The sequence below is a fragment of the Ceratosolen solmsi genome, unplaced genomic scaffold (genome assembly GCF_000503995.2).
Source record: "Ceratosolen solmsi marchali unplaced genomic scaffold, CerSol_1.0 scaffold6, whole genome shotgun sequence".
NCBI lineage: Eukaryota > Metazoa > Arthropoda > Insecta > Hymenoptera > Agaonidae > Ceratosolen > Ceratosolen solmsi.
Genome location: NW_011948414.1, coordinates 6,302,847 through 6,317,494, shown reverse-complemented (window position 1 = coordinate 6,317,494; position 14,648 = coordinate 6,302,847). Strand labels below are relative to the sequence as shown.

Below are 14,648 nucleotides of genomic sequence, written 5' to 3'. Positions count from 1 at the left end.
AAGGCACCTGTGTTATTTTACGGTTAGATGTGTGAACAATATAGCTTGTATTATTGCTGTATTTTCGCTTGTTTTCCTTTAAAGTTATATTTTCATTATTTTCTTGCGATAATTTGCACGACTCACTATGTGATATTACGTACATGGATTTCCGGTTTCCGTATTAATTTTGTAACGGTAAATCTGCTCAATTAAAGTTTAATAAATCGTTAAAGCTTTGTTCCCGTTATTTTGTTTTGTTTTGTTTTGTTTTCGTTTTTTTACAAATTATTTCGGCAAACGTGAGAAAGAAAAATATTGTAGTAATGGTGTGTTATTATATGCGCAATTTTACACGATAAAAATTTCAATAAATTGTTAAAATAATTCTTTTAAATTGTAGAAAAAATATGAAATATCTATGGAGAATTCATTCGAAGCATCGGTAGAATCGTTGATATGATTACTATTGAATTGAATTGAATGCAATTAATAACTGTGTGTGTGTGTGTGTGTGTGTGTGTGCGCGCGCGCGCGCGCGCCCGTATATATATATATATATTTTAGCGTAAAACTTAAATATATATATATATATATTTCTCAAATTATTTTTACTTGTAATAAAATTAATACATAATATGGCGAAGCAATTTATGTTAATTCATAATGATTGTTGATATGCTAGTAATTTAGTTAAGAGGATATATCGATGGATTCATGTGTTCATTAAAATCCATACACTTTGATTGATTTGATATGTATAAAATCAAATGAATTTCTGCTTCGCACATGCAATATATGAATTTAACTCGCACACATTCTGTGCTGCGTGTGACCGGTGCATTAAACAGCTTAAGCATAATCGTATTTATTATAGTGCCATAAACGAAATATCAACATTGCGCATATTGCGCAGTTAATTATTTTCTTGTGGACGGGCTCTCACGTCTGTGCGGAATTACTCATTCATAATGTTTAATCGCGAACAATCCGTCACCCAATCGAGTACGGAAAATGCCTATATCCAACGTCTTGATAGATCCGTAGTTATACTGCGTTAATTTTGTTTTTTTTTTCTCTTCAATTTAATCCTTTATGACCTACGAAAACTTGTTTAAATCGATAGTGAAATTTGTGTGCGCGTTTTCTTTTATTCCCCATTATTTTTCTGCCTTTGTTAGTTCAGGAGTTTTTCCATATTTATACTTCGTATTAATGATTTAGTTCGTCCTTATGTTAAAAACGAAGTAAGCTCTTATTTAACTGGCTACCAGCGCCAGAATACAATTTTTACTTTTCGATACTTTTCTTTCGCTCTCTTTCTCTCTCTCTCTCTCTCTCTCTCTCTCTCTCTCTCTCTCTCTCTCTGTCACTCTCTCTTGTTTATCGAAATCATATGGATTATTTCTCATTGATTTATTCAGCTGTTGTCTACTAGCCTGAAGAAATATCCCACATTGTTGTTTTTATTATTTCCGTTATTCTTCTTGGTGGAGAAAACTATTACTTTTCAATTACGTATGTCAAAGCCAGAAACTCGCAAAAAAGTATATTATTATATTCTATATGTTAATATTCCCCATATACTTTTTCTTTTAGCTCTCTCTCTCTCTCTCTCTCGCTCTCTCTTTCTTTCATTTTCATGAATTTTCTAAAAGAAAGAATTTGCAAAAAATAGGTTTCTTTTCTCTTTCTTTTCTTTGAATACTTGAACAGATAGCCGCAAGCATTTTGTCGTTTCATTTTTTATTTTCAAACGCTATTGCTTCGCAATTTTTTTTTTTTTTTTTTTTTTTTGTTTTTTTCATAACAAAAAACCATCTCGATGTATATACGTGATATTAATTTGCACTTTTCTCGCTGAATATTTTTTTATTTACCATTAACGCTTACGCAGTTGGAAAAGTAACGGTTTATCTATTCCATTCTAATTAAATTATTAATTTAATATAATTCTAAACTCGTTTGTTTGAAGATATATATATATATATATATATATATATGATATGCAATTAAAGCGATTAATCGAATTACTTTTTTGTACGAAATATTTTTTCAATTTAATATTTAAAAATATTACTTCCAAATCAAAGATAAGAAAGGGCAACAAATTTTTTGTAAAAATAATTTTTAACCCATTTTTTTTTTTTAGAAAATAATATGAATTATTGCTTTAAATCTTTACGCCTACTTCGAGCTAAAGAATAAGAAACAAAACAAAAAATGATACTTGCTCGGCTAGTAATTGATCAAACCTTCCACATTAACTCTTATTTTAACAGTCAAGTGATTTTCGCTATTTTATAGCGAAACTGGTTGCTTAAGATACTCGTTATCCTCACTTTCCAAATGCGTATAATTTCTCTTTTTTCTTCGTTTTATCGATTGATGATATCGTCGATGCTTATTGACCATTAAGTCACGTAAAATGAATGAGGAATAGACAAATCAGAAGCAGCCCCATACGAAGACCAACTATTCTTCCAACACCATCGCAAACTTTGATTTCCAGCTCCTCGGGATGATAGTTGATGCATTTCGTGGGTTTGCGTCGGTAAAGTCGCTCGCGTCGCGCCATACAAGCACCAGCGTCAGTTAATGCTTCATAAGGCCTGATGCCGAGCTTTTTATCACCGCAGGGACAAAGTGTATCCACGACGAGAAGTATGAGGTTTGTGTAGCTAATTTTCTGCACGCTGAAGGGCCTAAAATCGAAAACGAAACTTGAAAATGTTGCATTATGTCGGTTGTAAATCAACATTAACACTTTCTTTTTTAGTTTTGATTGATCAAAGCATATTATACCAAATACAAAAAATCCTACGGTTTATCTTTTTTTTTTTTTTTTTTTTTTTTTTTTTTTTTTTTTTTTTTTTTTTTTTTTTTCATAAAACTTGACTCGATAATAGTATAATAATTAGCATATGCATTATTTAAACGTTTTGACTATGAAGAAAATTCAATGAAATTGTCATAGTCTCTTATAGGATTCTTGAATATATTATTTACTTGATTTCTTCTCGTATTAACCTGAATTCCTTATAATGTAATAATTTCATAACAACCCAATAGAATAGTAAATGTAATTTAAGATTAATTTCTGCCCATCTAGATTAATAATTTTTTTTTTTAAAAACTCAAAAATAAAGATGTTGAGTATAAAGTAGAATGACATTTAGTACGAGACATTGCAATAAAGCACCTTAACATCTTTTCATATGAACATTATTTTACAGTTCACAGCTTCATTACCGTTCACAACCAGATACATTGCAGTTAGTCAGTTTTCCTTTCAGCGGATTGCCCTGTCCGCTGGAATTTAACCTGTCAGCTTGCAAAATGTAAAGGTCCGTCTTCTTTTCGCAAGTGCGCAGCTTATGGGGTGGTAAGTTCGTTGTTGTCGAGTAGGTCGTAGCAACTGGTGCCATGGGTGGCTGCAGCACCGGCGGATATGATGGTACGTTCTCCACCGTTACCTCGTCCATCAAATCCGGTGGGTAAGGATCCCCATCTGTGTACACTACGTTATCTGCCCAAATAATTTTAATAACAATTGTAGACTGCTTGCCCGTGCCATTGTAAAACTGATAATCAAGCGTGTCATTCGTAATTTATCTTTGAAGATAAGGATAAAAATACCCAAGACTAGAGCTATATTTGACAATCAAGTTTCTGATTTTAAATAATTAAAATATAACCTTGTAATACTTGTTGTGGACAATTTGATAAGACTTTCGAATAATTATATTGTTCCTTAGCACATATTATCCGAGAATGTATTATTACGATGGACAATGATAAATTATACCAACTTTAGTTATCTACTTGTTGTACGTTATAATGTTGATATTCATTCAAATTTTGCAAATATCGCCCGAAGCGTATAATTTTTTTTTTAAAATGGACCTCCAACTATTTAAAAAAAAAAAAAGAAAAAAAAAGAAAAAAGCAAGCTTATTTTTAACGTTACCATCACTCTCCAAGTTATATGCGTATGCCCATACAGGTCGAAGCACATCCACAAAGTTCAAGTTTACAATCCAAGTCCATAAAAAGTTACCCAATGCTGCCATTATTTTTATGATTGAATAAGACCATACTTTTGGCGCGGCAGAGACACGGGATGATTGCGGAGAGCATATTCCTTGATAATCTACAACACTGACTTTCCTGTAAATTTAAAAGAATGCATGGGTTGATAAGCATATTTCGTTGTTGTCATTCTTAGCGGTAATAGCTTGTGTTTAATTGCTTTTATCACCTAAATATCTTATCCTGAACTAAAGAATCCATTATTGTCCCGTCAATATCTCCGAAAAATTTTCCAGTGTGTTCGTGCTTTTCACTAAAGATGGTAAAACCATTATTGTCCAAGATGTAACAGTCTAATTCATCCGAAGCGCAGTTCTTTTTGCAAACGTCAGTTCCAAAACACTACAATTAAATAATTAATAATCATAACAATCTTCATTCATAATTTATTAAGATTTTTATTATATTATCTGAGTATTTTATGTACGCGCATGAAGTATATTCTATTTATGTATTGTATAAAATTTTCGATTCCGTTAAATATTGATTTATTGTCATTAACCAGAGATTATAAAAATGTGAATCGAGTAAATATTGATGACGCGTCTGAAAAAAAAATTAATATTCCTGCACTATTGACATCACTTACCGAAGATGTAACATTCACGAAATGTGAGGCCAAAGCTGCATGACGAAATTGTATTCCTACGACAGCAGCTGGAGCTTTATGGCCCTTTGTTTCCACGAAAATCGCGTGAGTCGCTGTCACGATGGGTCTTGGATTTTCAACTAAAAATGCCAATGAACAATGTAAGAGTCTAATGGTATTATCTTGAATCGAATGCATATATAACTAATCAAGTAAATTATAAAGTACATATTGAAAGGAAATCAAACGAAAACAAAAAAACAAAAAAAAAAAATTCATCATTCGCCAATTTCTTATTAAACTTTTTAACTGTTTATCTTTGAAATTTAGTTAGTCAATAATATACATATATTCGGTAAAAGTAATTACAAAGAAACAAAATGTGGAGAATACGTTCGCGAAAGATATTTTATCTGCAATATAAATTCAATTTTCTCATTTTAAACTCCTTAAATAGAATAATTACAACTTAAAAAAAAAAAAAAATTACAGTGACCACGTGCACGATTACAGCACAATAACTTTATCCAAGATTACCAAAAAAAAAAAAAAAAAAAAAAAAAAAAAAAAAAATACTGCAACTATTATTGTTAGCGTTCATAAAAGAATATGATGTACGTTAAACTATTTCATCTAATCTTGGATATTTCAATCCACATTAAGATTTCCGAATGAATTGTAAAAAAAAAAAAACAAAAAACAAAGGCTCTTACTCGCGTCGAATGGTACACTGAAAACGAAACTGTCGGGTTCGATCGCATGCTGATCGACGGCTCTTTTGTACCACGTGGAATCCATGGCCCTCCTGTAAGTGTCAGCGAATTCCCTGTTTAAAACAAAATGGTAAATAAATCTATAAGCTTTTCATATAAATTAACCGCTTATATCCGAAATTAGTGCATCGCTATTTTATGCTATTTCATGTGGCGATTGTATTGGTAAAGATGTCCCAACCATTATGCATTGCATTTATGAATATGCAATTAAATATGTTGGATTATCCTTAAAAGATCCTTAAAGGATCTATCGAGGGTTGGGATTCGAGAACCTTTCTATCCTCATAGATTCATCATAAACTTTTACGGGAGATTTTCACGGCGTAGCGAGCAAGCGATATTGCTAATCGGCTAAACACTCACGGTTCGTCTTGATTTTCATCGTTTTGCTGGTAATTATGCCATCGTAAGAGTCCACTTCTCGTCGCGACGAAGCTCCGAATAACTCCGAATCTCTCGCTGCTATTCCTGAAAGTACGTACCCATGCTCCAATTAGTTACGTCATAAGCAATTTATGTTCGATTAACATGACAATCACACAGTTTCAAAGTTTCAACCCTGATCGATACAACACATATTCTTATACTTTTAAAATTATTGTCCAAGCTCACGATAATTTTAAATCGATTTTACTCATTATAACAATCATTTTATTTTTTAATCTACTAAGCTGTCATATTATTTGTTAATATAATACTATAGTGGTTAGTAATACTTATATTCTAATTACTCTCGAAAAGTGGAAATACATTTCACATCAACTGAATAATATAACGTTACTCGTTGTAAAAGTTATGTAAAAAAAAAAAAAATTATTGTTACAAATTTTTAACGACATAATTTATCTTAAAGACTGTATTATATTATTTAAATATAAATAATATTGTAAATCCTAATGGAATGAAACAGATTTATATTATAAATAATTAGACTAATTAAATATATACATATCTTATTGATTTATTTTCACGTAAAAACACTTCGTCATTTGTATAACAAATGTTTTTTACAAACTTGAAGCTTATTCAATGGCTTACATTTCACAATATAATTTCTAGTAAGCTTACGTAATTCACGTACTACTCTTATAAATAACTGTAACGAAAATTCGTTTAAATTAAACAATTATCGATAATAAATATATTATTAAAGAGTTATGCAATATTACTCAGTTGATAAAAGGAGATTCCTGCAATTCATATAGTGCATCGGATTTGTTCTACTAATGATGAAATGAAATTTAATTCTCAATTAACTATTTCATAATAATAATAAATATTATTTGTCAATATATAAAATATGTCAATGCATTAAAAGTAAATGGATAAATTATCAATAATATTTGTTTTTAAACAATAAAGCTAATATTTAAGTATTGCTTGGATAAATTTCAATATAAATTATATATACAATGTAAAGTATTGTTTGCAATTTTCTCTCCTTCGGACGAAATATATATATATATATATATATATATTATTTAATAATTAATATAAATACAAAGTAGAACACCGATGAAGCACTATCTAATTGGGTTATTAGTATTATAAAAACATAATTTCTGTACAAATGTTAAATTATTAAATGTTAGTAATCTACTACACTCTTTAACAAAATTAAACTTTACAATTTCTATTAAGTTAAGGAATAAAATCTCATATATGAGTAAAAGAAGATATTATAATAAAAGAAGTTAATAAAGCAATTGTACCCCTAACACCAAGTTGAGATAAATTAAATTTTTTTTTATTTTCGTAAAACTAACTCTTTATAACAGTTATTTTTATATTATGATTGAGATTATTACATTATCAGTACAAAATAAATGTGCATTTTTATTATTATTATTATTATTATTATTATTATTTATTTATTTTTTGTTTTTGTTGACAATTATCCATCCCTCTTTCTACGTATTAGATTATCAAGCACGGAAGAATAATACATTTATTGAATAATATATATTTTCATTATAAGCCATGTATTATATAGCAAAAATATTATATTATTTTACAAGATTTTGAAACTTATTCAATATATCAAGATTATTCATTCTGTAAGTGATAGTTAAAGTAATATTTATGTTAAAATACATAACTATATTGTTATAATTATTACTTGTTTTATATTACGTTTTAATATAATATATATATATATATATATATATATATATATATATATTTATTTATTTATTTATTTATTTATTTAAAATATAAAAAAATATATAAAATTCATTTTTCTTATACCTACGTTTTTTTTTTCATTTTTCTTTTACCGTTGATATATTTTATATTCTGTTATACGTACACATTTTCTTCTTTTTATATCTTCCAGGTTATAGGTTTATTGATTGTACGAATTAATTATTTTTTATCCATTTTCGAATGATGCATTCTAGAGTTCTTATTTCTTCTTTATTGGTTTTTCATCTCATCGGAATTTCCTTCATATACATATATATATATATATATATATATATATATATATATATATATATTCTTTTTTTTTATCGATGCGAGAATTTTTAAAACTACTTGTGTAATACATTTACGATTATAAAATATACTTACCATTATAAGATATAAATATATTATAATTTGACATACATTTTATTATAACTTTAAAAATATCGCAAATTAAAAAACATTATTTAATAAGAAGTATTCAAAATTTCTTTACGTAGAATGAGGTTCATAGTAATTCCCATACGATAGAATAAGATAATAACACTATTTAGGAAATATTATCAATACTTTATCAAGAACATAGTGTAGTACGTTTAATTTATGAATTATGTGCTGAAATGTTTTATTTTATTATCTTAATATATTAATATCATAAAATTAAATTACAGTAAATTTTCTTGCTTATAGTGGAATACCGAACTGCAACGTTCTAATATGGAACGTTATATTTTTTATTTACCAATTATATGAGTTATAATTTGCTTATAATCATTAATATTTATGTTAAATATGTGGAACGATCTTATTCTACTGTGTATAATTTAATTTAATTTACCTCGTATATTTTAACAATACAAGCTTTTATAAATCATTGAAAAATGATCTTGATTAAATTAAGAATATTTATTGTTCGTTTTGAACAATCTAATTCTAATATTTCGCATTAGAATGTTTGCGGTTGAAGATATACTCGCATTAAATGATCTGAAATATTCTCTTACTTCTTGGTGTTAGACGTGTTTTTTTTTCTTTTTTTTTTTTCATGATTCGTTTAAGTTAGTAATAATTTGTTACGCCCAAATATTATAAAAGTTTACCAAATTCAAACAGTAAATTAATGAGAAAAATTTAAAATAAAATTGAATTCATCGTACAATCACCACATACCACACATAAAATAAATTTTATGTATACGTAAATATCAGAAAAATAACCGCTGATTTTGCATATGCAAATTCATTTATTCATTTTCATTTATATATACTAAATACTTTAATGATATTTTATAATGATGTATATATATATATATATATATATATATATATATATATTAAATGGTGCGAGAGGTGCAGGTGCATTGATTGTGCATTTATAAATATATAAAAGAAAAAAGCTGGCATGATGTAGGAGATGTACGTTATGTAATGACACATTACCGTGCAATAAACATTTTGTGCGAGCGAGCTTTTAAACATATAACTTGTGCATTGTGATTACCTGAACATCAGAGCCATCAGTATGGCAATTGGGCTGGCGGTGAAGACACACAATCATAATATAATAAAAATATACAATAAACAATAAACATATTAAATAAAATTAGTGGTGAGAACGGTTGTGCAATAATATTGTGCAGTGCTTATAAGAAAAGCATAAGTATTATAAATAGTGGGATCGATCGATCTATTTTCAATTTGCCTTTCCTTTCTCACATTTCATATATCATAAGATAATTAACGAATATATCGTTGTTTTTAATATTCAGCACTTATTCTACGAAATTTATATAATTAGATAATTATTTTTTAAATAATTTTATAGTGCAACGTAACATTAATAGTTTATTTTGTAGAAAATATATGAAAAAGATAATTTTTCTCAAGATTACTCGTAGCCAATAATATAGATGTATGTATGCGCGCATGTATATATATATATATATATATACATTTATATATTATTTATAATTGAGATTTGATAAAGTACAGGAAGATATTTTGTGCAGTTATTTATTGAAAATGTTTGAAAAATATTACATTGTTAAATTGCGAATTTCTAATATTAAATAAAAATGCTCTATAAAATTATTACAATATTTGTAGAATTTTTTTTTTTTTTATAAAGTAATTAATGTAAGTGCTATATTCTTATAAACTTTTACTACTAATGTAAGAAAGTAACTGCTCATTCAGTTGGGAATATTGAAAAATTATACATCTTCTATACAATCGAACTTTATTATATAATATTTATTGGTAAAAAATTTCAAATTGAAAATTTATTTCTAAAGCTTTGATTATCATTTTTAAATAAACTTTGCGTAATTTCTTTTAAATTAAACATTATAAAAATAGCTGATGCGAAATTTTTTTTATGAAATCTTATGAATACGTGAATTAGATTAAGAAAAGAATTTTATTTAATAAAAGTTGTACTGTAAAAGTAGAGCTGAATGCAGAAATTCATGCAACAAATAATTCTCGTATAAGCGTAATTCAGTCATTTATGTTCTTAGATTAAAAACAATGCCATGTGGTACTTATAAATACTAATCGGCAATTACACTAAATTTATAAATAACGGTATTGTTAATATGGAGCTAATAATATTCGAAATAAATATATAAATGATATATTTTCAATTGAAATGATCGGAATGACTATTTTATTAATTGATTGGAAATATTTTTATCCATTTTTTCTTTTAATTATGTTTCTGCTTCAGCTCTAATTGTCAATTACATAAGCGATGTTAGAAAGAAATTTTTGTTACGACTCGGTTATATTTAACATTCCTCTTATTTCGAAGTATCGATAGCATTATATTTTTATAATAAATTTGATGAGATTTGAAAAGATATTGAAATTTATTGAGTCGATTATTTGAAAAAATTTGTCTTCTGCATAGGCACAACTTATATATAAATAATTCCAGTGATCGAGTAAATAAACAAACCTAGTCTCTCTAACATCTTATAAATATTTTCCAATCTCTTCGAGAAAATGCTGCCTCGTGTGCTAATAATAATGCTTATGAAAGTAGATCGATCGATCAGGTGCAAATAGTGCATTAATACGTGGTGCTCTGTGTTTAATTATTTTGCAACAAATCTTTAGGCTCTTAGACGTGCCTCAACGTTTTTCTTTTCATTGTCTTTTATATAAAAATTCACTTACTTTTCCTCCTTTTGCATAGATTTTTCACTTGGTTCAGAAAATCCATCTGTTACCCAAGCATCTAATACCAATGATTGTAATAATCCTTTATCACCTGCAATTATAAGTAAAATGGTATTTGTATTATGTACACTTTAAAATCCATGTGTTAAAGATTTTTCAAAAAATTGTTCCCCCAGAGATATCGAAGTCCGAAGCATATTGGAAGGGTTGAATCGTACGATAGGAGAAGCTCGTTAATTTAATTGATATAACTTACAATAATAATAATCTTTGTCGGGCTTGCTTGCAGGTTTCCGATGCGAGCTTGGACTTTTTGGTCTCATGGACCGCCATTTCCAACCTGGATTATGAGCTTGAGTTAAAAAGTGTAGAACCCGCTCCTCCGGTGTTGCAAACCATTTTTCCGATTCGAAATAGTACTCGCAGTAGGTCCAGTCAGGATGTACTTTCCAATCATTTTCTTTGAAGTATCGCGTTACTAAGGCATAACGATAATTCATAAGACAATTTGGAGATTAAATTATCATTTTTAGGATATGTATTTGTTCTATGAACGATTAATTATTAGTAACGTGCGCGTTAAGCGTTTATTTATCAGGAGCTTAACGTGTCCTAACGTTTAAGTAGACAAAATTGCAATCGTATGATTAAATTAAAGTGAATTTTTCTCATAATTTTCAAATAAATCTTGTAATGTCGTATGCCGATTTTATCATCTACTATTAATTTTTACAATTATGAAAATAAAACATAATTGTAACGACAGAAATTCATAAGTAAAATTCGTCTTTACCGTTGACAGGTGCGTGCCTTATTTCTTGCTCGGCATGCAAATCAAACATGCCGTAACCTTCCGGTAATGCAAGTCCCAACGAAAACGGAGTATCTTCGATTGGTTTGTAAAAGTAATTATGACGCCTGATAGTTACTCTCTTCTACGATAATTATGGCAAAATTATATAAGTAACTTTTTTTTATAACAATAATAAATAAAATTTTCGTTTTTATACTTATTCTCATTCTCATACCATGTCATCGTAATGCACTTTCACCGAGAATTCGGTCTCCCCTTCTTTCTGATCAATCATATCATGTCTAAGCTATATTCGGCAAATGACCAAATTTATTAAATGAAATGTAAAATAGATGAATAATCGAGCAGTTAGTTATAATAAATTTTTTTAAAAAAAATTTTACAATTAAATGCTTCATATGCAAATTACAATTGCAAATACTTAATTATTATTAAATTATAAAATTTACATCGAGCAAAAGTGAGTTGTTTAAAGAATGCATTGGCCCATCGAATTCAGAAAATTCAACTTCCGATAAATCAACGCTGATGAATTTGCGCTTCAAGGTTTCATGGTACTAAAAATAAATATTTCATGATAAATACTTAATTAATTGCTTAATTAATTTATATATATATATATATATATATATATATAATAATAATTTTAAACTTACGTCAATGTTTCCTGGCTATAAAAATACAAAATATATATATATTTATTAATATTCCACATCCATTCAATATTATTATTGCTCTATTTAATAAGCCAATCTTACCAAAGGACGTAAATCAGGATGGTACAAGACGCGTCCATTGTTGTCAACCAAAAATGAATATCCATTAACACCCAGCTGAAATGTTTGTCATGTTGTTTTATTGAAATTTTATAAATTCATTAGTGGCTTTAGGCATTGAATGCTTTTTAAATTTCGTTATAATATTACCTTGTGAGGTCGCACAAGTTTTTGAATTTGTTCAATGGGTACATCAGTCCCAACTATACCCAATAAATTAGCTGCTCTAACCTGAAATTGCATTTGCATTTAGATAAAAGAAATACGATAATTAAAATGCAACAATTTCTCTTTCGAAAATTAATGTCATTATAATTCTGAAAAATTATGATAATAATGTGATTTTAAGTTTATGCTTATATAATAAAATATAATCTCGCTTATACTCCTGTGATTAAGGCAAATTTAAATGGATTAATTACAATCTAAATTAAAAGAATTTTTCTCACACTTGAATATATACATGAACAAAATACGTATATATTAAGATTGATAATAGAATAAAATTTTACGCGCAATCAGCAATATAATAGTATTTTTTTAAATTAAACATAATATTTCAATGAAAATATAACGAGAGATATATCATTGGATAAAATCAACATGTGTGTAATAAAAATTAATGAAAGTCTCTACTGTTTTGTAAATTTGAAATTGTTTTTAAAATATACGTATATAAATGAATTCCGTGTAATTACGAGTCATTAGAAGTGTTGTGACATTCAAATTCTATTCGCTTAAATGATTCGATTTGTTAAAAAAAAAAAAAAAAAAAAAAAAAAAAAAAAATTCAGTTGAAATAGAAAATCTTAGAGATTCTAATACTATTAAAGATAAGGGCAATGCACTTTCAATTACCGTGTGATTTCTGCGATCTAATATAGGCGCAGTGACTGACGTCATGAGTTGACCTTGACCTTCGAGGCCGTATCTGCTACTCTGAAAGTTTATGAAGGCAATTAACACCCGCTATAATCTGATTAAACTTAGAAAGGGTCTGAAAGAAAGAGAAAAAGAAAGAAAGAATGAAAGAAAGAATGAAAGAGAGCGAGAGAGGAAGAACTTTGTGAGATAAAAGCTTGAATGCTTGTCTATCTCTCTCTCTCTCTCTCTCTCTCTCTCTCTTTCTCTCTCTCACCCTCCCACTCTTTCTTCTCTCTTCTCCCTTTCTTGTCCGCGCGTACATTTAACCTCGATTATTTTAATGACATTTCGAGATGAAATCTTTGAAATTCTTCTACTTTAAAATTTCTTTTATGCGAGACAAAAAGGAAAAGAATAAAAATTTTTATTCAAGATTATATTTTTTTTAAATTGAAAATGAGCAAATTCATGTTCATTAGAATATTTTTGCAATCATAGTTTTGCTAAATATAAATTGTTGTAATATATAATATTATAATTATAATATAAAAATCATGAGAATGTTTATAATATAAGCGATTAATATAAAATGATATATTTTCATTTCTTCGAGATCATTAATTATGCAAATAAACTTATTTTATAGATTATAGAAACAAAAAATTAGAATAGTTTTATAATGTGGTTTAGATGATTCAGTGAAGCTTTAATGGTTTATTATAAGAATTTTTAATATAATATAATACGAATTGCAAGCAAAAGTCAATTTACAATTAATTTATAACATATTATAAAATAAATACAATAGCGATAAGCCTATTTAATATTTATTATTATTATTATTATTATTATTATTATTATTATTATTATTATTATTATTATTATTAATATCATCATTATTATTATAAAAGTTAATGCAACTTGCTGTATGGTTTCTCATAAAATTTTTAATATTTTATAAAAGAACCGTTCCTACCGTTCATTTAAATGATTATTTATTCAATATTAAATTGTTGTTTATTTTTTGTTTTGTTTGTTTGTTTGTTTGTTAACACTCGTTTAAAGCTAGTTAATACAATTAGATGAATCATTATTATTATCATTTGATCGATATTATAATATTCGCTTCGATAATTGAATCGAGTAATAAATAGAGATTTTATAAAATATTAATATATAAAGATAATCTTATGAAACTCGGAATAGTAAAGAGAAGTTTTGTGATTTTATTATGAATTTTCTTTATTTTTCGACGTGCTTGAAATAAGTAAGTGCAATGTGAAAACTTTAAAGGAAGATCAATTTAAAGTTTTCATAAGTGGTAGATTTACAGTAGTTTCTCGAGTAATATTGAAAAGTACTTATATAAATTGATCGTACTTATTCAATTTT

At 27.3% G+C, this 14,648-nt stretch overlaps 1 protein-coding gene across 1 annotated transcript in view; it reads right to left on the bottom strand.

The window, feature by feature from the left end:
* Window positions 1-2,206: 2,206 nt before the first annotated feature.
* stol (voltage-dependent calcium channel subunit stolid) overlaps window positions 2,207-14,648 on the bottom strand; it is a 28,110-nt gene continuing 15,668 nt past the window's right edge. Inside the window, exons 9-25 of the mRNA XM_011506743.1 lie at window positions 13,251-13,331; window positions 12,543-12,623; window positions 12,375-12,449; window positions 12,273-12,287; window positions 12,066-12,173; window positions 11,831-11,902; window positions 11,596-11,737; window positions 11,059-11,280; window positions 10,800-10,893; window positions 9,121-9,153; window positions 5,800-5,904; window positions 5,374-5,486; window positions 4,661-4,800; window positions 4,241-4,413; window positions 3,950-4,149; window positions 3,232-3,508; window positions 2,207-2,684 (exon numbers count right to left, since the gene is read on the bottom strand). Coding sequence (XP_011505045.1) covers window positions 2,399-2,684; window positions 3,232-3,508; window positions 3,950-4,149; window positions 4,241-4,413; window positions 4,661-4,800; window positions 5,374-5,486; window positions 5,800-5,904; window positions 9,121-9,153; window positions 10,800-10,893; window positions 11,059-11,280; window positions 11,596-11,737; window positions 11,831-11,902; window positions 12,066-12,173; window positions 12,273-12,287; window positions 12,375-12,449; window positions 12,543-12,623; window positions 13,251-13,331 — 2,217 coding nt within the window. The 3' untranslated portion in view covers window positions 2,207-2,398. The remainder of the gene's footprint in view (window positions 2,685-3,231; window positions 3,509-3,949; window positions 4,150-4,240; window positions 4,414-4,660; window positions 4,801-5,373; window positions 5,487-5,799; window positions 5,905-9,120; window positions 9,154-10,799; window positions 10,894-11,058; window positions 11,281-11,595; window positions 11,738-11,830; window positions 11,903-12,065; window positions 12,174-12,272; window positions 12,288-12,374; window positions 12,450-12,542; window positions 12,624-13,250; window positions 13,332-14,648) is intronic.